Raw genomic sequence first — 26,346 nt, 5'->3', positions numbered from 1 at the left:
CCTGTATTTCCCTGAGCCACATTCCTCCATGGAGGAACAACGCCTCCATACATTAGATGATAGACCAATGGTTCTCAATGGTCCCAATGGTTCTATTTACCATTGTGGTACACATCCAATACTACCTATAGGGCCCTGAAGACGTCACATGGGCCGCAGCTCTGTGCTGATTGCGCCACAGGTTGAGAACCACTGGTCTAGCCTTTTTTTGAACAGGACTGAACAGTTTTATCATAGAATATAAGGGTTGGAAGGGACCCCAGAAGGTCATCTAGTCCAACCCCCTGCTCAAAGCAGGACCAATTCCCAGTTAAATCATCCCAGCCAGGGCTTTGTCAAGCCTGACCTTAAAAACCTCTAAGGAAGGAGATTCTACCACCTCCCTAGGTAACGCATTCCAGTGTTTCACCACCCTCTTAATGAAAAAGTTTTTCCTAATATCCAATCTAAACCTCCCCCACTGCAGCTTGAGACCATTACTCCTCGTTCTGTCATCTGATACCATTGAGAACAGTCTAGAGCCATCCTCTTTGGAACCCCCTTTCAGGTAGTTGAAAGCAGCTATCAAATCCCCCCTCATTCTTCTCTTCTGCAGGCTAAACAATCCCAGCTCCCTCAGCCTCTCCTCATAACTCATGTGTTCCAGCCCCCTAATCATTTTTGTTGCCCTTCGCTGGACTCTCTCCAATTTATCCACATCCTTCTTGAAGTGTGGGGCCCAAAACTGGACACAGTACTCCAGATGAGGCCTCACCAATGTCGAATAGAGGGGAACGATCACGTCCCTCGATCTGCTCGCTATGCCCCTACTTATACATCCCAAAATGCCATTGGCCTTCTTGGCAACAAGGGCACACTGCTGACTCATATCCAGCTTCTCGTCCACTGTCACCCCTAGGTCCTTTTCCGCAGAACTGCTGCCTAGCCATTCGGTCCCTAGTCTGTAGCTGTGTATTGGGTTCTTCCGTCCTAAGTGCAGGACCCTGCACTTATCCTTATTGAACCTCATCAGATTTCTTTTGGCCCAATCCTCCAATTTGTCTAGGTCCTTCTGTATCCTATCCCTCCCCTCCAGCGTATCTACCACTCCTCCCAGTTTAGTATCATCCGCAAATTTGCTGAGAGTGCAATCCACACCATCCTCCAGATCATTTATGAAGATATTGAACAAAACCGGCCCCAGGACCGACCCTTGGGGCACTCCACTTGATACCGGCTGCCAACTAGACATGGAGCCATTGATAACTACCCGTTGAGCCCGACAATCTAGCCAACTTTCTATCCACCTTATAGTGCATTCATCCAGCCCATACTTCCTTAACTTGCTGACAAGAATACTGTGGGAGACCGTATCAAAAGCTTTGCTAAAGTCAAGAAACAATACATCCACTGCTTTCCCTTCATCCACAGAACCAGTAATCTCATCATAGAAGGCGATTAGATTAGTCAGGCATGACCTTCCCTTGGTGAATCCATGCTGGCTGTTCCTGATCACTTTCCTCTCATGCAAGTGCTTCAGGATTGATTCTTTGAGGACCTGCTCCATGATTTTTCCAGGGACTGAAGTGAGGCTGACTGGCCTGTAGTTCCCAGGATCCTCCTCCTTCCCTTTTTTAAAGATTGGCACTACATTAGCCTTTTTCCAGTCATCCGGGACTTCCCCGGTTCGCCACGAGTTTTCAAAGATAATGGCCAATGGCTCTGCAATCACAGCCGCCAGTTCCTTCAGCACTCTCGGATGCAACTCGTCCGGCCCCATGGACTTGTGCACGTCCAGCTTTTCTAAATAGTCCCTAACTATTTATGCTTCGTGTCACCTGTTCCTATCATATGCAGACCCTCATGAAGGGTCAAGCAGTCTCTGTGCAGACCATCTCTAGATGGATAACATCTTGTATCAAGACTACATATGAGATAGTGTCGGCTACACCGCCTCAGCAGATATGGGCATATTCAATGAGAGTGCAGGCAATGCTGGTGACCTTCCTCAATGACATTTCCATATTGGACATTTGTAGGGTGGCCACATAGTTATCCATACATACATTTACGGACCATTATGTGATCACTGCTGCTTCCAGAGTAGACGCTAATGTCGGAAGAGCAGTCCTTACTCAGGTAACCTCCGAAATCCGCCTACAGATGGAGGTACTGCTTGCTAGTCACCTACTTGGAATGCACATCTGCATCTACTCAAAGAAAAAGAAACTGCTGCTTACTGTACCTGTGGTTCTTTGAGATGTGATGCAGACATGTATTCCATGACCCACCCTCCATCCCCTCTGCGTCAGTCTTCCCCTGGACATTTGGTGCAATGGAACTGAGGGGGTCTGGCAGCATTGCCTCATAGCCAGGGGAGGGGCTAAAGGTAGGAGATGCAAGCACCACCCCTCTACAGGTACTGCTAGGCAAAAGTTTCCAGTGAGCAGGGCGCATGCTCACCTATTTGGAATACACATCTGCATCGCATCTCGAAGAACCATACTTACAGTAGGTAACTGATCCCAGTCTTTTACACCATGCCCATCACCACAGTATCTGATGGAAAAAGGAGGATAGAGATTGAGATGTGATAGATATGTACGCACCATTAGATGGAGAGAAAAAAGGTAGTGTGAGGAACTCGGGACAGTGTGAGAAAATAAAAGTACAGAAAAGTCAAAACCAAAAACCCAGAAGGAGGACAAGAATAAATGCAAGAAATAAGTTGAACTTGAAATGGGGTAATAAATCCCCCCCCCCCAAAAAAAAAAAAAAAAAGATTCCTAGGTCTGTGTTGTGTCAGGAAAATTACCATAAGAGATTGTGGGGGCAGGAGGGATGACTCTGAAATAGAGGGCTAAATATTTTTCTTCACTTTTTTCCCTTTACTGTCATGTATTCCAGTTTTTCATTTTGAAAATAAGGCAGGACTTAACAAACTGGTGAAATGAGGAGAAAAGAATTAGATATGTACATGACAAATAGTCTCTTTCCAAACTGTGATCATTGTGGGTATTAGGACATCCACTGTTATGCCAGATGTTGCTTTTTCTTACCACCTACTTTGCCTCATTACCCTGAGGAGAGCATTCAGTGTTTTTCTAATGGTCTCAGGATATGTCCCACTTGTGTCTTCTAACTCAGCAGTATTATATGGATATTTAAATTGCATCCGAAATTTTGGCCATTTTCTTAGATCAGACTTCCTTCCAAGGCTGCTTATCTCTTTGTCAAGGAGATTGGCTTACTTGCCATAGACTGGTAGCAGTTGACTACAAAAAACAACTAACTGTAACCCTTTTCATCAACACCTACTTACCTTCCTACTACCTCGGCCTCTTATGTTCCGGGTCCAGTATTTGAAATATTACACTGCTGGAATAGGGAAGTTTGAGGTTATGTGTCTACATGATTGACAGCACTTTATTTTGTTTCTGATGTCTGAAGCCAAATTCTCAATGGTGTTAACTTGCCTGATGTGGTTAGGGTGAAGTACTAGAAAAAAGTAAATAGTTGATTCTTGCCTAAAAACATGTATGCTATTAATGTGTTTTTGTTGTATAGAGCCAAACTTGGAATGCCCCAGTTTTTAAGTCCTGAAGCACAGAGTCTTCTCCGAATGCTTTTCAAACGAAACCCTGCAAACAGATTAGGTAAAATACTCATATAAAAATAATTATTTCAGCTAGTAGTTCTTCGCAGTAAATAAACTACTATTCACAGCCTTTTTTCATAATAGGGGCAGGTCCAGATGGAGTTGAAGAAATTAAGAGGCATTTATTTTTCTCCACAATAGACTGGAATGTGAGTACTTTGGTAAAAGAACGTCTTTTAGGAAATGTTTGTTGACGGTTGTTATAATTATTTTTAATTTGGTTTCACTGCTGTCTTCTCTTTAGAAATTATACAGAAGAGAAATTCATCCACCTTTTAAACCTGCAACTGGCAGGCCTGAGGATACATTTTATTTTGATCCTGAATTTACAGCAAAAACACCGAAAGGTGAGAGAATAATTAACTGTAATTTAAGTATTCAAAAGTAGAAGAAACTTTGTCATTTTAATTTTCAGAAATTGTTTTCTATCTGGTTAGATTTGACTGAGTACATGTACAAAACCTAAAACTTCATTATATGAAAGATTTTATATAAGCCTGTATGTATATATGAACTGCAGTTCGTTACTTGTGCATTTGTATCATGAGGATGCAAAAATACTTTATGTAAATAACAATCTCCAAACCGGTTTATAGTGTAAAATTCCTTTCCAGTGTTGAAACTATGATTTTATGCTCATTTTTATTCAGTGCATATTAGGAATACTGATTACTTACTGCTTTTGGATTTTTTTAAATAAATTGGAAAGAAGTCTTCCTGAAGACATTTGTTCTGTTTTTCAGATTCACCTGGTATTCCACCTAGTGCTAATGCACATCAGCTTTTTCGGGGATTCAGTTTCGTTGCTATTGCATCAGATGATGAAAGCCAGGCAATGCAGACAGTTGGGGTTCATTCAATTGTTCAGGTGAGTGCAATTGCTGAAGAATAAACATAACGAATGAAAACAAATTATTTAAAAATGAGTTGTCCTTTGCATAAAATATGATGTAGCTTTGTCACACCTTTCATAAACAAGATACCTAAAAACACTTAAAATAATTAATAGTACTGTAAGACTAGGGTTTATCCTCTGTTCTTCGTGAAGTGTCACGAAAACGTCGTCAACTAAAGACAAGAAAAATACACCTCAGATTATTTTATCCAAAGAACAGCACCTTTGACAATGCAGAACCTACTGCTTCTGTACATTGGGTGTGATCAGGCATGGGTTTTGACCCCCTAAAAAGCAAGCATTTTAGCATCTGAGCCATAATGACTGTTCAAATATCTGAATAATCCAGGCTTAACATTTTGAAAACATTTTACATTTTCTTTATAAAGTCAATATTTAAAAAAAAAAAAAAGTTGCCCGTGGATCATTTTCCCCTTTGTTATAGGATAAATGTTGGGTTCATACTATGCAGCAAAACCCCTCTAAAATATGACTTGAAACTGGAATGTAGAGATGGTTTGGATTGCCATTTATTTTAAATCCTGTAGATTATATCCTGCCCTTCCTCCCTATACACACACTTTAAAAAAAAAAATTATAAAGAATTATGCCAGTCTAAAATACTACTTGAACACTTTACATGTTGTCTGATAACTAACCCAATGTGTCAGGGTGCATTGGAACTTTTGGTTTCCTAGTAGAATTGGGAGAACCGATTAAACACAGACTCTCTCACATTAATGATTGTGCCATTATTACTTCTGAAAGTAGTTCACTTGGCCTGTTAGCTGAAAAATGCTTACTGTTTCTATATGCTCTGTTGTTGCTACGGCATATTTTTGAACAATGAAACTCTGGTCAGACACATCATTCCATGATCTGGGGAAGGATGACATCAAGCTGGAGTTAGGGGAGAAGTATGCATCATGCTCTTTTTTTTAAATTTAGATTTGATAAGGTTAGCATGGGAATGTATTTCATTGTTGGAGAGTGTGTGGAAGAAGGAGGGATATGAAGTCCTGTGGCCAATAGTTATGGGGCCAACAGCATGGAGAAATAGCAGATGTGTTTTTAGGGAAAGAAGACTAAGTGGGTATAAAAGAAAGTAACAGGCCCAAGTAGGATTTTTAAGTAAAAATTTTATTTCTACCACCTACTTCTGTTAATTTTTTCTTCACATACATTCGGAAAGCATATTTAATTGCTGAAAACTTTTCACTTGTTTGTACAGAAAGTTAACAAATACTTCTGATAAAAAATGATATCCTGTATGCTGGTTGCATAGACAATTTGCAACCATCTGAGTGTGTTTAATTCTTCAAAGTGATTGACCAAAATGCGAACCACTTCTTGTGTTCTCTAATTACATCCTTTTTACTACATCGAGAATGCTCATAATAAGTTTATTTGCACACACTATATGCTTCAGGTGTTCAGTGGTGAGGATTTGTGGATATTCATGTACTCATTGAATCATATTCATAGATTTGCTGGGCCAGATCATCTAGTCTGACCTCTATGGTTATAGAATTTTCCCAAATAATTCCTAGTGCATACCTTTTTGAAAAACATCCAATCTTGATTTAAAAGTTGTCAGTGATGGAGAATCCACCTGACTGTTGGTAAATTGTTCCACTTTAGACAATGGTTTGTTTAAAACATGAATTTTAAACTGAGTGTCCCTTTAATTTATCTGTCTCAAGTGATTTGGATACAAGTATGAATATCACCCCATAAAATATAGCTACATTTGGTATTTGTGGTTGGCTCATACATGTACAATGACTTGTTTTTCATAAACCATCATTTCCTCAATTTGCTTCAGAAAAAACTTGTGGAATTTGCCCACATAAAGGGTGTACAGTGTCAAGAAACATAAATTGAAGAGAGTGGGATATGGATTGGAAGAGATTGTCTTCAAAGGGAAACTAAAGAGGGTTGAGGGGAGGAAAGAGAAGAAAACACTGATTATTTTCAGTAGCTGCAAATGTAATTTGTAAAGTTTAAAATCACTTTTAATTGGGATAAATTCAGAGGGGGCTGAGCAAATAGGAGCAGGCACTATACAAATTGGCATTGGCTAGCTCCTGTGTATCCTCAACTGCCATTGACTTTAGATGTGTTGAACCACTTGCCAAATCCATTTTAGTCTGTTGGCTTTCAGAAAGTTCTGCCCAGCTATGTGTCTGGCAAAGCCAGCTTCACAGAAAACTTTACTTTGAAAGTCCACCTTAAAACAAGTTTGCTCTCTTGGTGGGGTGGGGAGTATAACAGAGTTGGGGCCATGTATTCTCTTGGAGTTTTTGCTGCTTATTGCCCTTCAGTCCTGAATCTCTGCCAACAGTTTTTCTGCAACTTCTGCTGTGCTGTTTTCTTTGCACAAACTTGCAGATGGAGTTCTCTGTACCGCTTCCTCCTCTTGTAAATATTTCTCAAAACTTCTCTGCTCCCTTTCCTCCGTACCCCTTCAACCACTTCCTCATTCTTATTTCCCCTTTGCATGTCTGCAGGATACCCAGATGGCTTCCTGCTAAAGTTAGGCATCCTTTGTACAAGCTCCCCTACTGCTTCCCTGTATCAAAATACCATTTCCTTACCATGCAAAAAAGGCTGACAGTCACTCATTCTGCCTTTTATCCCCAGACTCAGATGACACTTCTACTTCCATTCCTACTGATGCCTGCAATTCCCAGTGAATTTGATCTGTCTCTAAATTTCTCATACTAAGACCTGCACTTGCAAAAAAAAAAAAAAAAAAAAAAAAAATTACCTTATTTTACCGTTCATATTTTGGCAGATGAGACCAGAAAAAATGGTATTTCTTAAGATTAATGGGAAGTCTTCTGATCTGTTTTCTGTTTCATATTATTTGTTTAAATTAACAGAGCAGGAATCCCAAATGTAGACTTGTCATAGAATTTCTATGATATGCTATAAATGGATGGGATTTATATGATTTATAATATATCTTACTCAAACAGAAGGATTTTGAAAAGATTTTGACCTAAAAAGATTATTAATTTAAACTATAGGGAACAAATATTTCCAATTGATTTGTAATGTAGATGATGATGATGTATATTTTTAAAGTAATCGTCAATTAATAATATTATTTTGGTAGCAGTTGCACAGGAACAGCATTCAGTTTACTGATGGATATGAAGTAAAAGAAGACATTGGAGTTGGTTCTTATTCTATCTGCAAGAGATGTATACATAAAGCTACCAATATGGAATATGCAGTTAAGGTAACCACTGTTAAAAAAACTCTTAATTGCTAACAATCATATTTTCAGAATTTACAGTCATATAGGTCAATGTTAGCTTAAATTTATCTACCATAAACAAAATAGCAAATTGTTTTTTTCTTAAATGAATAGAAAAAATTGTGACTGCAAATGTCACGTATTCATTAAATTTCATGTTTTGTTGCTATTTTATTTTTTTTAAATGTTCCCCATGAAACGCTTATCTAACTCACTTACATGCATGCTTCTGAGAGAGAATATACACCAAAGAGACTGCATTGCTAAGCATTATTACGAAGTATATTATTACTAAGCATTATATACAGAAATGACAATGATTAGATTAACTTAAATATAATTGTTTCTTTTAATTCTGAAGTAGATATATAGATGATCACATAAATCCCTGTTCCTAGCTGTGCTGTTTGTGTAGTTTAGTACACATTGGCATTTTTTTTTTCCAGAGGGAACCTCGATTCTGCATTTCCTTGCTTTTTTGTTGGTTTAAATCATTAATATTTTAACAAGGTTTTTAATATGTTAAAAAGCAATAAGCGATGCCAAGTGAATCAAATCTAGCTTTCAAAAATGTTACAATATTGAATAAAAGGCAATAAAATTTGTCTTACCAATGGGGATATCTGTGTAACTGTCAAAGCAGGAACAGTGTGGCGAACTTTTTTAAAATCTTAGTTATATTTTGAAGCAATTTACCTTTTAGAATTATAGAACCATTCAGACATATGGACAGAATTGTTCAGTTTGGTTTCACACTCGTATGGTGTGATATACAGGCTACTCACAAAGAACCCTTGAATTCCAACAGAGGTATTTGTTTACATGCCATCAGTCTGGTTTTCGTCATAAACTGGATACATTTTCTGTAAAATAAGATGTAAGATGCATTTTGGGGGGAAGTAGGTAAACAAATTATCTTTCATAATTTGAATGCATTGAATCTGGAATAAATGATTACCAAGTTGAATGTTTCACTTTCTAAATTAGAGTTCAACATTTAAGTAAAATTTGGAGAAAAAATTATTTTTCTGTGGTTTTTATTCCAGTAAAAACAGCTACTATATATCCTGCACATTATTTAAAAAAGTATAATTTAACAGTTCGTACGTTTGCCAACGCACTCCTTGCATGTAAAGGCCCCAGTGCAGCATTTCTGCTGCAACAGCATTGTGATGTGCACCCTTTGACACATCCACAGGTAGCAATTTCTGCACAGCTGTCGGGGATTGGCTCCAGTGACGTTAGCTTGGGTACCAGTTCTCCATTGTGTTTGGTCCAACCCATATTTTCTGGTGAGAGTAGTGTGAGATTGTTGCAGTTTGCCTGCCTCCACTTGAAAGTGAGCTCTTTGGATGTTGCAGCACAATGCATCGCTTGTTAGGGTCCATGCCTCCAGTGATCAACACTTGGAGAACAATATCACTGTGCCTTGTTGCAGCTCTGCTCATCAGGTAAATTGTACATGTTGCAGATCAATTTTTCTGCTGAAATGATTGATTCATTTTGGGGATCATCCTTCTCTCAGTTTATTTGAAGTCCGTGTTTCTCCATGGATACTGTCTAAGCAGTTTTCTTGCTGTGGCCAGCAATATGGGAAAGAGTATCACAGCCTGTCAGAGCATGGAAGGAGAATATTGTGTCTATATCTGTGTGAGGAAACACAGGCAAAAGCTTCTCTTAAATAGTATGCACAGGAATGTATTTGAATTTTTTTGATATTCCACCTTCATCCACAGCTTGCTGCAAGGCATTTTGTCATCGTGTGCCACTAACAGAAAAAGAACATCATTGTCTTGTGTTGATGTGCGACACACTTGTATTCAAAATTGGGTTTGATGACTTAACTATACTGTTGTCTCTGCACTCTCCAGATGTGACAATTGTTTTGATTTGCAGAGCATGGGCTAGGAGTTCTTCAGAGAACAAGCAAGCCAGATCAGCCTTACTTTGGGAATGGGCCAAAAAGTCTGGCCAGCTGTTGGGAATTAGAACAGATCTGTTCTCCAATTAACTTTTTTCCAATTAACTTAGAAGCTTTAGAGCACTTCTGTCATATCATTCCTTTAATAGAAAGGTTGAACATGGAAGAGATTTTCTCTGTGCCATTACATATGCTTGGCCATCAATCACCAGAGAGGATGTACTATCAAGTGTTATCTCAGGAGGACAAGGGATGTCTCTGGTTAAAATGAGTAACATAACAGACTTATTTCCAATTTTAAGATGCCCATTTACCTCAGCAAGATAAAGAGGAATTGACATTAGTTCATGACATAATATTTTATGCAGATCCACCATCCTTCCTCCATTATAGGCATTAATTACGCACTGTAGTATGAGACTGTCAACTTGTATTGTGACTACCTTGTCTTTGTTTTTGTTTTTCCAACTGCATGGAGGGAGGAAAACATCAGAGCCCTTGTCTTTCTCAGTGGGTCACGGAATTTGGTATGGGGACTTAGTTTCTCTGGTGTCATGAGCCTTTTCTGAACAAAGTTATTCAGTTGCTCCTAGCCAAATGTTTCCGCATTCAGCAAAATTCTCTGAATCGCTTCTGTGGCCAAATCTTTTGTTGCAATGTTTTGCAGTGTGTTGGTAGTGAATAATTTTAATCTTTGAAGTGTCATTAATACTTTATTTTCATAATCATAATCATGTTGCTTTTGTGCTGGTGTGGATTCATTGTAACTCATTTGGACATCAAGCCCAAGACTGAGCGGTTTTCTGGTTTGGGCTGCAGTTCGGGCATGTAGATTATGTGAGAGAGCCCATCTGCTGAGTGCTGAGGCCATTCCTGTGATTCCTCTAATTCCTCCTTTCTTTCAAGTGGCATTGAGCCACGCTTGGGAATGGTCTGGGTCTTCCTGATTTGAATCTGTGGTTGGAACCTTTCACAACCCAGTTGCCTCTGTAGAACTCTTTAAGTACTTCCAGAGGGGGCTGGTTCATTTCTGCTAAGTACACAGATCCCCATCAAGCATAATTTGTGTGTTCATATTGGTGAAAGAACAGAAGCATTCTTTTGAAGGCATACAGATGAAGCTCCTAAATTCCATCTCATTGAGCTCTGGGGAAGAGGAGGAGGATACACACATACTAGCACCAGTACTACAAATTGAGATGGTTGTCCATGTTGCTCAGCACAAATGATGGCATCTTGTCACAGAAAGTTGCAAATGACAGAATAGACACTAGGTTATTGTAATCTTCTTCCGCCTCAGATTTTGCAACATCCAGGAGTTTCTCTTTGAGTTTTTGTTGTGTTGCTATAGATAGGTCAGAAGTTGTGGTAATAAGAGTTGCCACAAGCAACTCTTACAACTCTGACAAGCATGAGTGGCTTTTGCATAATTTTTATCAGAAATTACATGCTGTTATCATTTTATCTACCTGAAATGCCATTTTCAGTCTACATGCTCAACAGTCCAGAATCATGTGTATTCTGCCCGAACATTTTTAGGAAATTCACTGATGTATGTAGACCTCCTAAGCATGTAATCTGGATATCTTTACATTCTGGTACAGTCCATTTTAGGTCCATCAGAACAGGGAAGAGTGCTTGATCAACATGTTTCTGTTGAAGATAATTAGGGCTGTTGATTAATCACAATTAACTCACGCAATTAACTAAAAAAAATTAATCAATTAAATTAATTGTGATTAATCGCACTGTTAATAGAATACTAACTGAAATTTATTAAATATTTTGGATGTTTTTCTACATTTTTAAATGTATCTATTTCAGTTACAACACAATACAAAGTGTACAGTGCTCACATATTTTTTATTACAAATATTTGCACTGTAAAAATGATAAAAGGAATAGTATTTTTCAGTTCACTTCATACAAGTATTGTAGTGCAATCTCTTTATCATGAAAGTGCAACTTACAAATGTAGGTTTTTTATTGCATAACTGCACTCAAAAACAAAACAATGTAAAACTTTAGAGCATACAAGTCCACTCACTCCTACTTCTTGTTCAGCCATTTGCTAAAAGAAGTAAGTTTGTTTACCTTTACGGGAGATAATGCTGCCCACTTCTTAGTTACAGTGTCACCTGAAAGTGAGAACAGGCATTCACATGACACTGTTGAAGCTGGCGTTGCAAGATATTTATGTGCCAGATGCGCTTAAGATTCATATGCCTCTTCATGCTTCGGCCATTGTTCCAGAGGACATGCTTCCATGCCAATTACGCTTGTTAAAAAAATGTGTTAATTAAATTTGTGACTGAACTCCTTGGGGGAAAATTGTATGTCTCCTGCTCTGTGTTTTACCTGCATTCTGCCATATATTTCATGTTATAGCAGTGTCGGATGATGACCCAGCACATGTTGTTTGTTTTAAGAACACTTTCACTGCAGATTTGACAAAATGCAAAGAAGATACCAATGTGAAATTTCTAAAGATAGCTACAGCGCTCGACCTAAGGTTTAAGAATCTGAATTGCCAAGTTCCAAAATCTGAGAGGGATGAGGTGTGGCACATGCTTTCAGAAGTCTTAAAAGAGCTACACTCTGATGCAGAAACTCAGAACCCAAACCACCAAAAAAGAAAATCAGCCTTCTGCTGGTGGCATCTCACTCATGATGATGAAAATGAACATGGATCAGTCTACGCTGTTTTGGATGGTTATCAAGTAGAACCCGTCATTAACATGGACGCATGTCTCCTGGAATGGTGGTTGAAACCTGAAGGGACATATGACTCTTTAGTGCATCTGGCATGTAAATATCTTGCGACACTAGCTACAACAGTGCCATGCAAACGCCTATTCTTGCTTTCAGGTGACGTAAACAAGAAGCAGGCAGCATTATCTTCTGCAAATGTAAACAAACTTGTTTGTCTGAGCAATTGGCTGAACAAGAAGTAGGACCGACTAGACTTGTAGGCTCTAAAGTTTTACAATGTTTTATTTTTGAATGCAGGTTTTTTTGTACATAATTCTACATTTGTAAGTTCAGCTTTCATGATAGAGATTTCACTACAGCATTTTTATTAGGTGAATTGAAAAATACTATTTTTTGTTTTTCCAGTGAAAATATTTATAATCAAATAAAGTGAGTACTATACACTTTGTATTCTGTGTTGTAATTGAAATCAATATATTTAAAATGTCCAAAAATATTTAAATAAATGGCATTCTATTATTGTGCAACAGTGCGATCAATCGTGATTAATTTTTTAATCGCTTGACAGCCCTAAAAATAACATGGGACTTGTGCAAATCTTTTTACCACCAGTATTCAGTGTATCAGCTTCATGAGCGGGGGACCAAATGATAGGCATGTAACTGTATTCAGTTAATGGTGACAGCGGCAAAGAGTCCTGTGGCACCTTATAGACTAACAGACTTATTGAAGCATAAGCCAATAGGTTAATGGTGAGTTATTGTTACTGTGCTTTTCATTAAAACTTGGCCAGTCAGATTTAGCATTTTCAAATTGATGTTTGCGGGAAAGTGCCATATCCTGTGCTAGTGTTTTCAAATCTGAATGGCAATCATTAAACCATCTCCTAGGACATCTTCATTGAATTTTGGTTCTGCTGTACCTTCTGTGATATTAGTAGGAAAGATATTAAATATCTCTCCTGTACTTTATTTTTTGAGTAAGTGACAGTAGCCGTGTTCTTTTTTGTATTTACTTATCTTAAAGTACAAAATTCAGCTTGGTAAACATCATTTTCAGATTCAGCACATTCAAACTATGAAAGAAAACATTTACCAACTTTTCCCAGAAATGCTTTTTTCTTTCATTAATAGCAGCTTATCTGGGAATTTGGTCTGCTCTATCAGGAGTAGATCTGACTTTTTGTGCTTGGGTTACCCAGGTAGCTTCCTCTGTCCTGAATAGCTGGGACAGAGCGGTGTTTGCACTACTGTTCCTTCTCTAAGCCCTTTCGGACTGTTGTTCAGACTGCCTCATTTCCTTCTCTGTTGCTATTACTACCTGCTACCTCTGCTGGAGCTCCTCTTCTTCAAGAAGCAGAGAGAAAGCATGAGGAAGGAAGGCAGTGGAGTGTGCAGGGGGAAAGAAGGATTCAGATAGAAGCAATGGATTCAAAACCTCATGCAGGAAAGGGATAAGAGATAAAAAGAGTGAGGAGACCTCAGGGAAAACCTCACAACTCAGGTAGAAGGGAGGAAAGAAAGTAGTGCATCATGAGGAAGAGCAGGCTTATTTTCTTCAGTGGCAAATGGCAAAACTGAACCCACCAGACATTTTCAGTTATACCAAATGTGAGTTACCAAGTCATGAGACTTCCCCCCAAGAAGACAAAAGGTAGGGGAAAACAGTGCTTGTTAAAGGAGGGATGGTTGGTGTAGGGCAATGTCATAGTTTTTGATAGATTCAAATAAGCATCTAATGCTTACCTGAAAACCCCAAGGGGTTTCCCTTTTCTGGTTTCACATGTCTCTTATATCTCCTGCTGCACCCCGGGGCTAGATCTATAAAAGGGTTTAGGTGCCTAAGTTCAACATATAGGCATCACTGAGATCCTCAAAACTCCCACTCAGCTGCTGCCTAAGTCTGTAGACACTTAGAGTCCCTAGGTACCCAAATTTCCATTGTTAAAGCCCCCTAGGTATTTAAATAGCAGTGTAGATGGTGAGGAGCTGCTTAGGTGAATAGAGTACAGGCACACCAGAACGCGAGGGTATATACCCTACACAGCTCCCTACATGCCCCAGCAGTGCTTCCTATCTCTGTACTGGTTTTTTTAGCAGCATAGTGTCCCTCTGCCTTCCTTTGGCAGAGCTTTTCCCTGTTGCAGCAAAAGTCTCTGGCGATGGGAAGGCAGTAGGAGAAGGCTCTGGCAGCTCCCTGCTGCTGGAGCCTTTCCCCACTGAGCAAAAGGCTCTGGCAGCAGGAAGCTGCTAGAGTTTTCTCTGCCACCTCCCCACTGCCAGAGTCTCTTTGCTGCGGTGAAAGGTTCCAGCAGTGGGAAGCTGCCAGAACCTGTCCTTGCTGCAGCAAAAGGCTCTGGCAGCAGTGAGCCTGCTGCTTCCCCCTGTCAGAACCTTTCATTGTTGCATGTAGCTGCGCAATGCAATGTGGACACAGCCTGATTTTCACTATCATATGTAGCTTCACATACCTTACATGGTGCCACCACTGTAAACCAAGCCTATGTTTCTGCCAGGGTGCATGCACCTAAGCCCTAGTGTGATCCTCAAACTAGGTGCTGCCCTTCTTCCTAAATCCAGTAGGCATGCTCAGATCAGGTCTAAATGCACAAAAAACAGGTGGTGGTGGTTGTGGTGGTGCCCTCCTTATAACTTCTAGCCCAGTGGTTAGGATGGTACTCTGGAATGTGGGAGACATGGATACAAATCCTACCTCTGCCTTAGGTGAAGCAGGGATGTGAACATGGGTCTCTCCCCTTCCATGAGATTGCTCTAACCACTGAGCTATAGAACAACCACTTGCTCTCTGGCCCAGTGCATATTCAGTTATTTGTATACAGTGGAAACTTAAAGCTTCAATAGAAAGACCTGAGAGACACCCCCCACCAGCACATCCCAAAATTCCCTAGAGCCCAGTGGATAGAGTACTCTCGTAGGAGGGGGAAAACCCAAGTTCAGATCCCTTCTCTACTTCAGGCAGAGAAATTTAACCCGGGTCTCTCACACCCCAGGTGAATGCTTTAACCACAGGTCTAGAACTTATCAGGGGATATGTGGGGCAGTACTACCACCTCCTCTGGTGTTTTTTGCAAGGAACAACTTGGACACCTAACTAGGAGAAGGTACATGGCTCAGAATCCCACGAGCTGAGATAGGCACCTCCCTGTAGCCTGGAGGTAGCCTAACTCACTTTGAGGAGTGAGCTTAGGACCTATCCTTCTCCTCAGCATATTTATTGACTAACTTAGGTAGCTCCACACTCAACATCCTGGCTTATGTGGATCCCATTCTTAGGTGCCTGTCTCTCCTTGTGCATTGTATAGGGAGTGTAGGTAGCTAACTCAGGGCTGTGGATCCCACTGGGTGGCCTAAAAGTTAAGTCCCTTTTTAGATCTAGCCCCAGGTGCCTAGTTGGAGACAGCCAAACTAAAATGAGTCCAGCAATGTCATCCATCTAGGATTCAGTAACACATCCAAAGTCAGGGGCTTTATGCTTTATTAAGTGGATGGTTAAAGTATTATTTACTGCCATCTTCACATTAATAATTGTGACCTGAAGAACAGTATTGTTATCCACCAGCATCCCATCCACCTGAAGAATTTTCTACTTTCTTCCAAAAGATTATTTTTTCTTCCTCTCAAGGAACCAAATCTTGGTTGGTAGCCAGCATCCCTGTAAACATTGGTGAGGAGTGTTGTGTATTTGTACAAATGAAAATATCTGTCTATGTTCAGTGTTTAGAAAATATTTATTCTTACAAACTTGCTTGGTTTTCTAGATTATTGACAAGAGCAAAAGAGATCCAACAGAGGAAATTGAAATCCTACTGCGCTATGGACAGCATCCAAATATTATTACCCTTAAAGATGTAAGTAGACCCCAAAAGATTCATTCTTTGATAGGGTATTATAAAAGTGTTTTCACTCTTCATTTTGTATCTATGTCAAAGAACAACATGCATGTTTTAGATGTATCTAAAAACGTTCTTTTGTCCAATATAAAGAGTAAAATGGTACAATTTCAGATGTCTTAATATGCTTTTGCCAATATTTAATTTTAAACTAAAATAGGTAATTGTTAAAAATAGTCCTTTTTATTTGAGACACTCAACATAGTAGACAGTTTATTAATATACAATAAAATATTAATCACAATCTGATTGAAATTACTAATTAAAAGAAAAATGTCACTGTATTATGTAAAAAAGACAAGATGAAGGGAAGGGGTAGGAGGGAAAGTTAATAAATAAAGATCCAGTGGTCATTCAAAAACACTTCAGGAGTGAAGAAGTAATTAGGTGTTCTTCAAAGTGGGAAGAGATGAATTAATATGGATTTATGGGGAGGTATGTTCTATTCCATCTAGGTTCTTATACCATGGCTCATTTCCATAGCTGCACACCCATGGCCTAGTCCAACAGAGACATGACTGTCTGCCAACCTAAGACATGATGGTGAGATCCCTAGATGAGATTTGGTATTCAGTGTAAAGAATGTAGAGTGGGCGTAATATCTTCACAGTTCCTTAAACCAGTCAACAGATTTGCTGTTGTGGTCTGAACAAGCTGCAAGTGATAAAGAAACCTTGCTGTAAGCCCATTTAAGAGGGAACTACAATAAGAGAGCCATGTGGTGACAAGGAGATGTATACAGGAGAATGGTAATTGGGATAAAATGCAACATGGTTTTACAAAAGGTAGATCATGCCGGACCAACCTGATCTCCTTCTTTGAGAAGATAACTGATTTTTTAGATGAAAGAAATGTAGTAGATCTAATCTGCCTGGATTTCAGTAAGGCCTTTGTTCCAGTTCAGCACAGAGGAAAGTGGTTTTATTCAAGTACTTTCTGGGTCCACGAAAGAACGCGGGATGTAGACAGCTATTAGATCTCAGATGTCTGAACACTCTGTGAAACAGCAGAAATTCAGGATGGTGACCCTCACAGCTATAATGCCCTCTCTCATTTCTGCGGATCGGTTTGTGACTGTCAACTGTCGAGATGCCAACTTTCATGTTGCAGTTCAGAGGTTTCTTTATTTTTGTAGTCAGCCACGACCACTACTGATATCACATCCTCCCTTTGGGCTTCTCCTCTGCCCCAATGGTATTCTCAGAGATCGTGGTGGTTGTAGCTGCCCACCTTCATCATTTAGAGAAAATTGTCTTCCATTACCTCAACATTTGGTTGCTCAGGGGCCAGTCTTATCCAGAGCTATGGTCAGCAATAGAAAGAATAATCTTGTTATTCCACAGACTAGCCCTCCAACTAAATCTTGAGAAGTCTGCTTTGACACCAGTGCTGCGGATAGATTTCATAGCAGCTTCTCTGCATACAGTGACAGGCAGTGCTTACCTGTCTACCAACAGATTTCTCACCCAAAAGACACTGATCTCAGAGATTTCAGCTCAGCCCTGAAACCTCAGTAAGGAATGGTCTTCGGCTATTGGGGCATGTGTCAGCATGTGGTGTTGTAATTCAAAACACCAGGTTACATCTTCAATACCTTCAGTGATGACTCAGGATAGTCTATATATCAAACAAGCACAGTCTGAACAAACAAGTGTCTATCCAAGTGGGTTCTGCAGTCACTCAGCTGGTGAAAGGACCCTTTCAAAGACTCTGCAGGAGTCCAGTTTATTGAGAAGTCCCTTACCATCATGACAACATCAGATGCTTCCCCCTTCAGCTGGGGCCTCTCAGTTCAGGGCAAGTGGTCATCCCAAGAACAGTTTCTCAACGTCAACCTTCTAGAAATGAGAACAGCTAGCAATGCTTGCTTTCACTTCCTTTCTCTGACCAGATCCAGGTCAGTCAAGAGCTTGATAGACAATATAGCCTGCATGTTTTATATCCGTTGTCAGGGAGGAGCATGTTTTTCTTTACTCTGTGCCGAAATAATAAAACTCTGGAATTGGTGCATAGCCAGACAGGTAGTCTCTCTCAGCTTCTTACCTTCTAGTTGTTCAAGACACCATGGCCAATAACCTGTTCAGGCACTTCTCCCAAAATTACAAATGGGATCTAGACTCAGAAGCTTTCAACAACATATTCTTAACTTGAGGATTTCAGAGGTAGACCTTTTTGCAACTATCCATCAACAGAAAAGTGTAAGAAATTTTGCTCAAGCATGACCCTCAGTCACTGGGCATGCCTTCCTCCTCTTGTAGACAAGAGGCCTTCTTTATGCATATGCACCAACACCATTACTTTTGAAAGTACTGAACAAAATCAAGCAAGACAAGTTCCAGGGTCATTTTAATTGCACCAAGACTAGTTTGGTATCCTTACCTCATTCAAATTACTTCTCATCTACCAATGAGACTTCCAACCCATTGCTGTCTGTTGTCTCAGCATGCCGGTCAGATGCTTCACCCCAATCTGGAAATTCTGAGATTATAGGCATGGAACACCACTTGTGTACCCATCAGCAAGTCTTTCCCTTTCACTCTTCTCTTTCCACCATCCTTGACTACCTGTTGGAATTAAAGACATCAGCTCTAGCTAGGAGTTCTGTCAAGGTTAATTTGTCCACACAAGGTTTTCAGTGTTTGCTCAACCCACAGCCTCCAGTTTCTCAGAGGACTGATTAATATTTTTCCACAGACTAGAGAATCTACTCCAATAAGGGATTTGTACTTGGCTCTTAATTGCCTTACGAAACACCCCTTTGAGCCATTAGTTACATGTTCGTTGCTTCATTTGTCCATGAAGACAGCTTTCTTCGTGGCCATCACTTCCACCCACAGGGTTTGGAGAACTGGGGACTTTGATGGGAGACCCTCCTTCTGCCGTGTTTTTCAAGGAAAAGGTATTTTTCCGACCACATCCCAAGTTCCTCCCTCAGGTGTCTGAATTTCATATTAAGCAGACTGTTCATCTCCCATTTTCCCCCCCAGAAACGACATCAGACTAGACAAGAAGCTGCGTTTTGTACCCTGTATGTCAGAAGGGCATTAGCTTTCAAACTCGACAAAACCAAACTGTTCTGAAAGTCTTTTAGATTCTCTTCAGTTGAGGACAGGTACAAAGGATGTGCATTCTCCACCCAAAGAGACTCAAGATGGATCTCTGGAATTATTATTGCATGTTATAACTTTGTTGACATTCTAGAGTAATAAATAGTTCATTCTGCAAGGTCACAGTTTACATCAATGGCATTAATCAAAGACATTTCAGTTACTGAAATTTGCAGCACTGCAACCTGGATCTTTGTATGTACTTCCTCCAACTATTATGTTCTGGTTCATGCCTCTAGATCAGATGCTGCAATTGGCAATGCAATATGAGGATACTACTCAGGAATCACCTGAAGTGGAGCACCCACAGGGGTATAGATGTGCATGTGCCCTGCACCTTCGATCTGAGATTTTCGATAGCAGTCTGTTCGGCCCACAAATGCATGCTACACATCTTCGTTCCCTGATCGGAGGATATACAGGGCTGCACAAGCAAACTGCTCTCAGCTCCTTCTCCCCCTCCCCCCCCCTTCAGAATTCCCTTTGTGAGAGGAGGGCAGGTAGAGGAGCACCCACAGGAACACATACCTTGAATAACTCCTGTTACTGCACAAGGTCAATAACGTCTCTTCAAGTAGAGTCCCTGTAGGTGCTCCACTTCAGATATCAAAGAACTCTGGTTACTGCACAATGTGAGTAATACCTCTCCCCATGAGGCATCATGGACACTTAAAAACATTCAGCTTAACATTGAATTGACTCAGAAAGAAATGTTTCAATGAATTAAAACAAAAAATATCAGTTTTGGAATGCCAAAACAAAACGTTTCAACATTTTCAATTTTTTTTTCACATTTCTACTTTTAGTTCAGATTTAGGATGAAAACAAATGTAGAAATACTGGAATTTCCCACAGGATGGAAATTCCAATTTTCACGCAGCCCTGGTTATGTTTCACCTTAAAGGTAGCTGCATTGGACTGATGGATAGTCAGGACACTATTTTCCTTGCAATTCAGCATCCTCAGATTTTGGGGGGCACTTCTTCATTTTACATCACAATATGTGCCCCACTGTGGAAAAAACCTTTCCAGCAGTTTTCAGTACAAACTACTTCCTGGGAATGGACCGAACTACAAAGACACTTGTTCGTGAAATTCATTTTCACTGATGTCAAGAAAAGCAGAATTGTGAATAATGTACAGCCAAATGTTGAAGGTGAATATCCAAACTAATATTTGAAACACTGGTTACTTTTACCCTTCTCTACTGTTCACCAAACAAGAGCCTTTCAGACCCTGAAAGCCACTATCAGTGTAGCTGAAGGAGGACATCCAAGCTAAGATTTGAAATACTGATTACTCTTACCATTTGAGATCTGTAATGATGCTATGATAAAATGTCCCCTTTTCCGTTTTACCTAAACTAGTATGTACTTACCCTGGAAGAAATCAGCATCAGTTTTAGATCTGTAATATTTTACCATTTTAGTGTCCAGAATTTTTTAATTTCTCTGTTTTTTACATTTTGTATAACATTAATCTTAACTTCTTTTGGGTTAAGACATTTACTATTTTTAGTTTTTTGAATTAATTCATTCAGGAATTTACATTGAAAAAAATTAAATAATTCTTGCTTTCTGGGAGGAACTCAAATTTTGTAATTTGTGTTTTCAGAAAATCATGAGCCTGTAAAAACTAGGGAATTGATGGCTAAGTTAACTCCTATAGCTTTTTCTTCTGTATTTGGAAGCAGCCTTATTGAAAAGCATATTTTCTACAATATGAATTTTGTTTTCTCATCTCAGTTATTATTGATAAAGCAAATAAATGAAAAAAACAAAAACCCCTACCTGATATTAACTATACTGTAGTGTATTTAAAGATATAGAAATGTCACTTTTAAACACTTGAGTAACTAAACTTCCTTCACCTTGAAAACCAAAATTTGCTAATTCTGTTCGCCTATACTATACAATATAATAAAGTGTAAACTGTAATTGCTTTAGAGATTGAGAGGAGAAAAATAAAAATGACAAGAGATTTCCTCTTGATTCATTCATTAGCTAAACACACAATTTTATTTTACTAGCACCAAGGGATACCTCTTTTAATTTAAAAGCGAAACAAAAGTAATTTTGCTGTTTTTGGCAGATACTATAGGGCAGGGATGGGCAAAACTTTTTGACCTGAGGGCCACATCTGTTTATCGAAATTGTATGGCAGGCCATGAATGCTCACGAAATTGGAGGTTGGGGTGGAGGGGGGGTGAGGGCTCTGGGGTGGGGCTGGGGATGAGGGGTTGGGGGTCAGGAGGGTGCTCCGGGCTGGGACCGAGGGGTTGGAGGGCATGAGGGGGATCAGGGCTGGGGCATGGGGTTGGAGCATGTGTGGGGGAGGGGTCAGGGGTGCATGCTCTAGGGGGCACTTACTTCAGGCAGCTCCCAGAAGCCGTGACATGTACTACCTCCGACTCCTTTACGGAGGCGTGGCCAGACAGCTCTGCACGCTGCCCTGTCCACAGGCGCCACCCCTGCAGCTCCCATTGGCTGCGTTTCCTGGCCAATGGGAGCTGCAGGGGCAGCGCTTGGGGCAGGGGCAGCTTGAGGAGCCCCCTGGTTGCCCCTATGCATAGGAGCCAGAGAGGGGAGATGCCACTGCTTCTGGGAGCCCACGAAGCTGGGTAAGCCCCTGATTCAGCACCTCAGCGGGAGCTTGAGGGCCAAATTAAAACATCTGGAGGGCCAGATGTGGCCCCGGGCTGTAGTTTGCCCACCCCTGGTATAGGGGCAGATAATGCTAACATTTTGGAAATTTTATATTGAATCATAGGACTGGAAGGTACCTCAAGATGTCATCTAGTCCAGTCCCCTGCGCTCATGGCAGGACTAAGTATTCTCTAAACCAGTGGTAATCCACTGGCGGGCCACAAGACAGTTTGTTTGTTTACACTGACCGTCCGCAGGCATGCTGCCTGCAGCTCCCAGTTGCCACAGGTTGCCCCCCACTGATCGAAACCATCCCTGACAGGTGTTTGTTTAACCTGCTCTTAAAAACCTCTGATGATGGAGATTCCACAACCTCCCTAAGCAATTTATTCCAGTGGTTAACAACCCTGACAGGAAACTTTTCCTAATGTCCAACCTAAACCTCCCTTGCTGCAATTAAGGCCATTGCTTCTTGTCCTATCCTCAGAGGTTAACAAGAACAATTTTTCTCCCTCCTCCTTGTAACAACCTTTTATGTACTTGAAAACTATTATCATGACCTCCCCCACCTCCAGTCTTCTCTTTTCCAGACTGAAAAAATTGTTTTGTTTTTTTTTAATCTTCCCTCCTAGGTCTTGTTTTCTAGGCCTTTAAGAATTTTGGTTGCTCTTCTCTGGACTTTCACCCATTTGTCCACATCTTTCCTGAAATGTGGTGCTCGGAGCTGGACACAGTACTCCAGTTGAGGCCTAATCAGCATGGAGTAGAGCAGAAGAATTACATTGCATGTCTTGATTACAACACTCCTACTAATAAATCCCGGAATGATGTTCGCTTTTTTTGCAAGAGTGTTACACTGACTTATATTTAGCTTGTGGTCCACTATGACCCCAAGATCTTTCTGTAGTACTCCTTCATAGGCAGTCATTTCCCATTTTGTATGTGTGCAACTGAATGTTTCTTCCTAAGTGGAGTACTTTGCATTTGTCCTTATTGAATTTCATCCTGTTTACTTCAGACCATTTCTCCAGATCATTTTGAATTATAATCCTATCTTCCAAAGCACTTGCAACCCCTCCCAGATTGGTATCGTCTGCAAACTTTATAAGTGTACTCTCTGTCGTCATCTAAATCATTGATGAAGATATTGACCCGAACCAGAACTGATCCCTGCGGGACCCCACTCTTTATGCCCTTCCAGCATGACTGTGAACCACTGATAACTACTCCCTGGGAACAGTTTTCCAACCAGTTATTCACTCACCTTATAGTAGCTCCATCTAGCTTGCATTTCCCTATTTTGTTTGAGAAGGTCATGCAAGACAGTATCAAAAGCTTTACTAAAGTCAAGATATACCACATCCCCCTTATCCACAAGGCTTGTTACTCTGTCAAAGAAAGCTATCAGGTTGGTTTGACACAATTTGTTCTTGACAAATCCATGCTGACTGTTCCTTATCACTTTATTATCTTCTAGATGTTTGCAAATTGATTGCTTAATTATTTGCTCCATTATCTTTCCAGGTACAGAAGTTAAGCTGACTGGTCTGTAATTCCCTGGGTTGTCCTTATTTCCCTTTTTATAGATGGGCACTGTATTTGTGCTTTTCCAGTCTTCCATGACTTTTCAAAGATAATCACTAATGATTCAGATATCTCCTCAGTCAGCTCCTTGTGTGTTCTAGGATGCATTTCATCAGGCGCTGGTGACTTGAAGACATCTAACTTGTCTAAGTAATTTTTAACTTGTTCTTTCCCTAATTTAGCCTCTGATCCTACCTCATTTTCACTGGCATTCACTATGTTAGACGTCCAGTCACCACCAACCTTCTTGGTGAAAACTGAAACGAAGTCATTAAGCACCTCTGCCATTTTCACGTTTTCTGTTACTGTTTTTCCCCCCTCACTGAGGGAATAATGAGGAATGATTTCTCTAAAATTACATTTCTGCATAAGGGGATCACTTAATGAAGGTTTCTTTAAAACAGAAGCCAAATTTTGAAGGAGATTGAAGTTAAAAGCCTAAGGAAGTGCAATAAAAATGAACTGTGGTATTCAGATATTAATGCTTTCAAGGTGCTTCTACGCAGTTTATAAGCTGCAGTGCCCCCAGCTGGTAAGATGGATAACTGGTTAGTTGTTTCAGCAAACTAGAACGTAGTTGTAGCCAAGCCGTCCCAGGATATTAGAGGGACAAGATGGGTGCGGTAATATCTTTTATTGCACCAACTTCTGTTGGTGAAAGAGACAAGCTAAAAGCCATACAGAGCTCAAGAGCTTGACTCTTGGACCAGCTTCCGTTGGTGACGTTGAAGATAATTACCTCACTCACCTCATCTCACCAAAATAGAAGCAGACTAAATGGACATAAGCAAAAGCACTTAAACAATTTTTCATAGTGAAAAATACAGGATGAAGTCTTAATGGACTTCAATAAGCTTTTTAGAATAGTACATGTGTGCACAATATCAAATTTGCCAAGAAATGGGATAGGAATTTATAAATTGACTTTGATTTCCAAATGCTACAATGCTAATTGTGTCAGTAAAATCTAACAGATTGTTTCATGCACTAACTGCCGTGTCCCCAATTTATTATGTAAGATGAATCTTAAGTTATTTTAGAATGCCCTAGAACTGATGCTGATATGGCTGATTTCTAGCCATTGCTGCACTTTTTTGTGGAATAGTTACTTGATTATGAAATTAGCTCTAATTCAGCCTTGACAATAGGAGTGTTACCTTATTATCTCCACTTTACTGCATCCAGATCTGATATTCATTTAGATATCAAAGTAGTAATCTGAGCACTCTTAAATTTTACTCACCTGTTTTGTTTTCAGAGTTTTGCCTAGCAATTTATTACATGTTATTCAGTTACTGTACGTTGTTTAGTGGATAAAGTTTTGTGCTCATTTTGCAATTTAAAATATTGTTCAAATAGGTTGGTTGGGGAGTGGCAGTAATTCCACAGGTTTTCTAATAAAAAGAATCCTTTTGGGTTATCTGCACTATCCTGACATCCTTAGAGAAGGGTAATATAAGAAAGCTTTTTATAAAGAAGTTTACATGCTAATTTATTTCATTTTTGTAGGTGTATGATGATGGAAAGTACGTATATGTGGTAACAGAACTTATGAAAGGAGGAGAACTCCTGGACAAAATTCTTAGGCAAAAATTTTTCTCAGAACGAGAAGCTAGTGCTGTCCTGCTCACAATAACGAGAACTGTTGAGTACCTCCATGCACAAGGGGTAAGTCTTCTACTTGAAGAAAACATTTAGGAATGCATTATCTAATATATATTGAAACACACTTCCCTGTGCCAAGTTGCAAGGACAAATCCACATCTGATACATTCTTCCATTGTGTAAAAATTTAACAAATGTTTCCTAGAAAATAACTATACTGCACCAAACCTTTTCTCCAAAACTCTGAAACTCCCCATAGTTTCTGTAGCGGAAAGCTCATTTTGACAGACAAGTAATTTAGAGGTGGGTAAGGTTGATGTGGTGATAGTTGGAGTCAAGAGTGAAGAATCCTTGTATTGTAAAAGAAGGGAACCCAATGGATAAGGACAAAGATGGAGTGTGACATTGGGAGCCAGGGAAACCATAAGGCAGAAAGTAGTGATGTTACCAAAACAAGTGGAGGGCTTGGATGAGGAAAACAGATGAAACATCTGTAACTGTGATGAGAAGAAAAAGAAGGGGAAAATAAGCTTTATAATTAACAACTCATTAATACATTCATTTGCTTGTCTGCCATGGCATCCCATTATGTACGGTAACAGTCTTTGTGACAAACGTTGAAGTCCATATTCCTAACTGTATATTTCAAGAAGCAGTTGTCAATAATTCAGCCTACGTGATCTTTGTTTCTCCAAACACTATAGTTCTAGAAAATTTGGAGATGAAATTACTTGATGTTTGTAAGGGAGTTGCACTCACCTCTCGCGAGCGCCCCCCAGCCGAGCGCGTGTGCCTGCACTCTCTCTACCTGTTTATGATGGCTCTTTGACTCCAGCCAAGTCACACACAGTCTGTCTGTGAGATAAAAGCAACGCAAACCCCTTTCGGGGTACAAGTCCAACAGGGGCCTCTCTCAGTGCCCTCTGTAATGTCTCTCTGTTCCTGCTCATAATAGAGCAGTGCCCCAGGACTCTTTCCCTGGAGGCAATGTCTTCACCCTCTCAGGGCCTTTCTGTCCCCAGCTCTTCAGCTGGGCCACTACAGTTCAGTCCCCTTTCTGAGGTG

At 40.1% G+C, this 26,346-nt stretch overlaps 1 protein-coding gene across 5 annotated transcripts in view; it reads left to right on the top strand.

Moving 5' to 3' along the window:
* The window catches only part of RPS6KA3 (ribosomal protein S6 kinase A3), a 128,117-nt gene that overhangs the window by 83,557 nt on the left and 18,214 nt on the right, over positions 1-26,346 (top strand). For 4 of the 5 annotated variants that reach the window (XR_007358261.2, XM_048862729.2, XM_048862712.2 and 1 more), the window contains 7 exons: positions 3,547-3,635; positions 3,722-3,786; positions 3,882-3,984; positions 4,381-4,505; positions 7,654-7,779; positions 16,209-16,298; positions 25,186-25,344. Coding sequence is in view for 4 of the 5 variants with exons in the window: in XM_048862729.2 (XP_048718686.1) it covers positions 3,547-3,635; positions 3,722-3,786; positions 3,882-3,984; positions 4,381-4,505; positions 7,654-7,779; positions 16,209-16,298; positions 25,186-25,344 (757 nt within the window). In the remaining variant the exon portion in view is untranslated. The remainder of the gene's footprint in view (positions 1-3,546; positions 3,636-3,721; positions 3,787-3,881; positions 3,985-4,380; positions 4,506-7,653; positions 7,780-16,208; positions 16,299-25,185; positions 25,345-26,346) is intronic. The other variant, XM_048862720.2, reaches the window with a different exon arrangement.

This window comes from Caretta caretta, chromosome 1 (assembly GCF_965140235.1).
Source record: "Caretta caretta isolate rCarCar2 chromosome 1, rCarCar1.hap1, whole genome shotgun sequence".
Classification (NCBI taxonomy): domain Eukaryota; kingdom Metazoa; phylum Chordata; order Testudines; family Cheloniidae; genus Caretta; species Caretta caretta.
The sequence above is the reverse complement of the archived record's forward strand: the minus strand, read 5'-3'. Positions and strand labels throughout refer to the sequence as shown.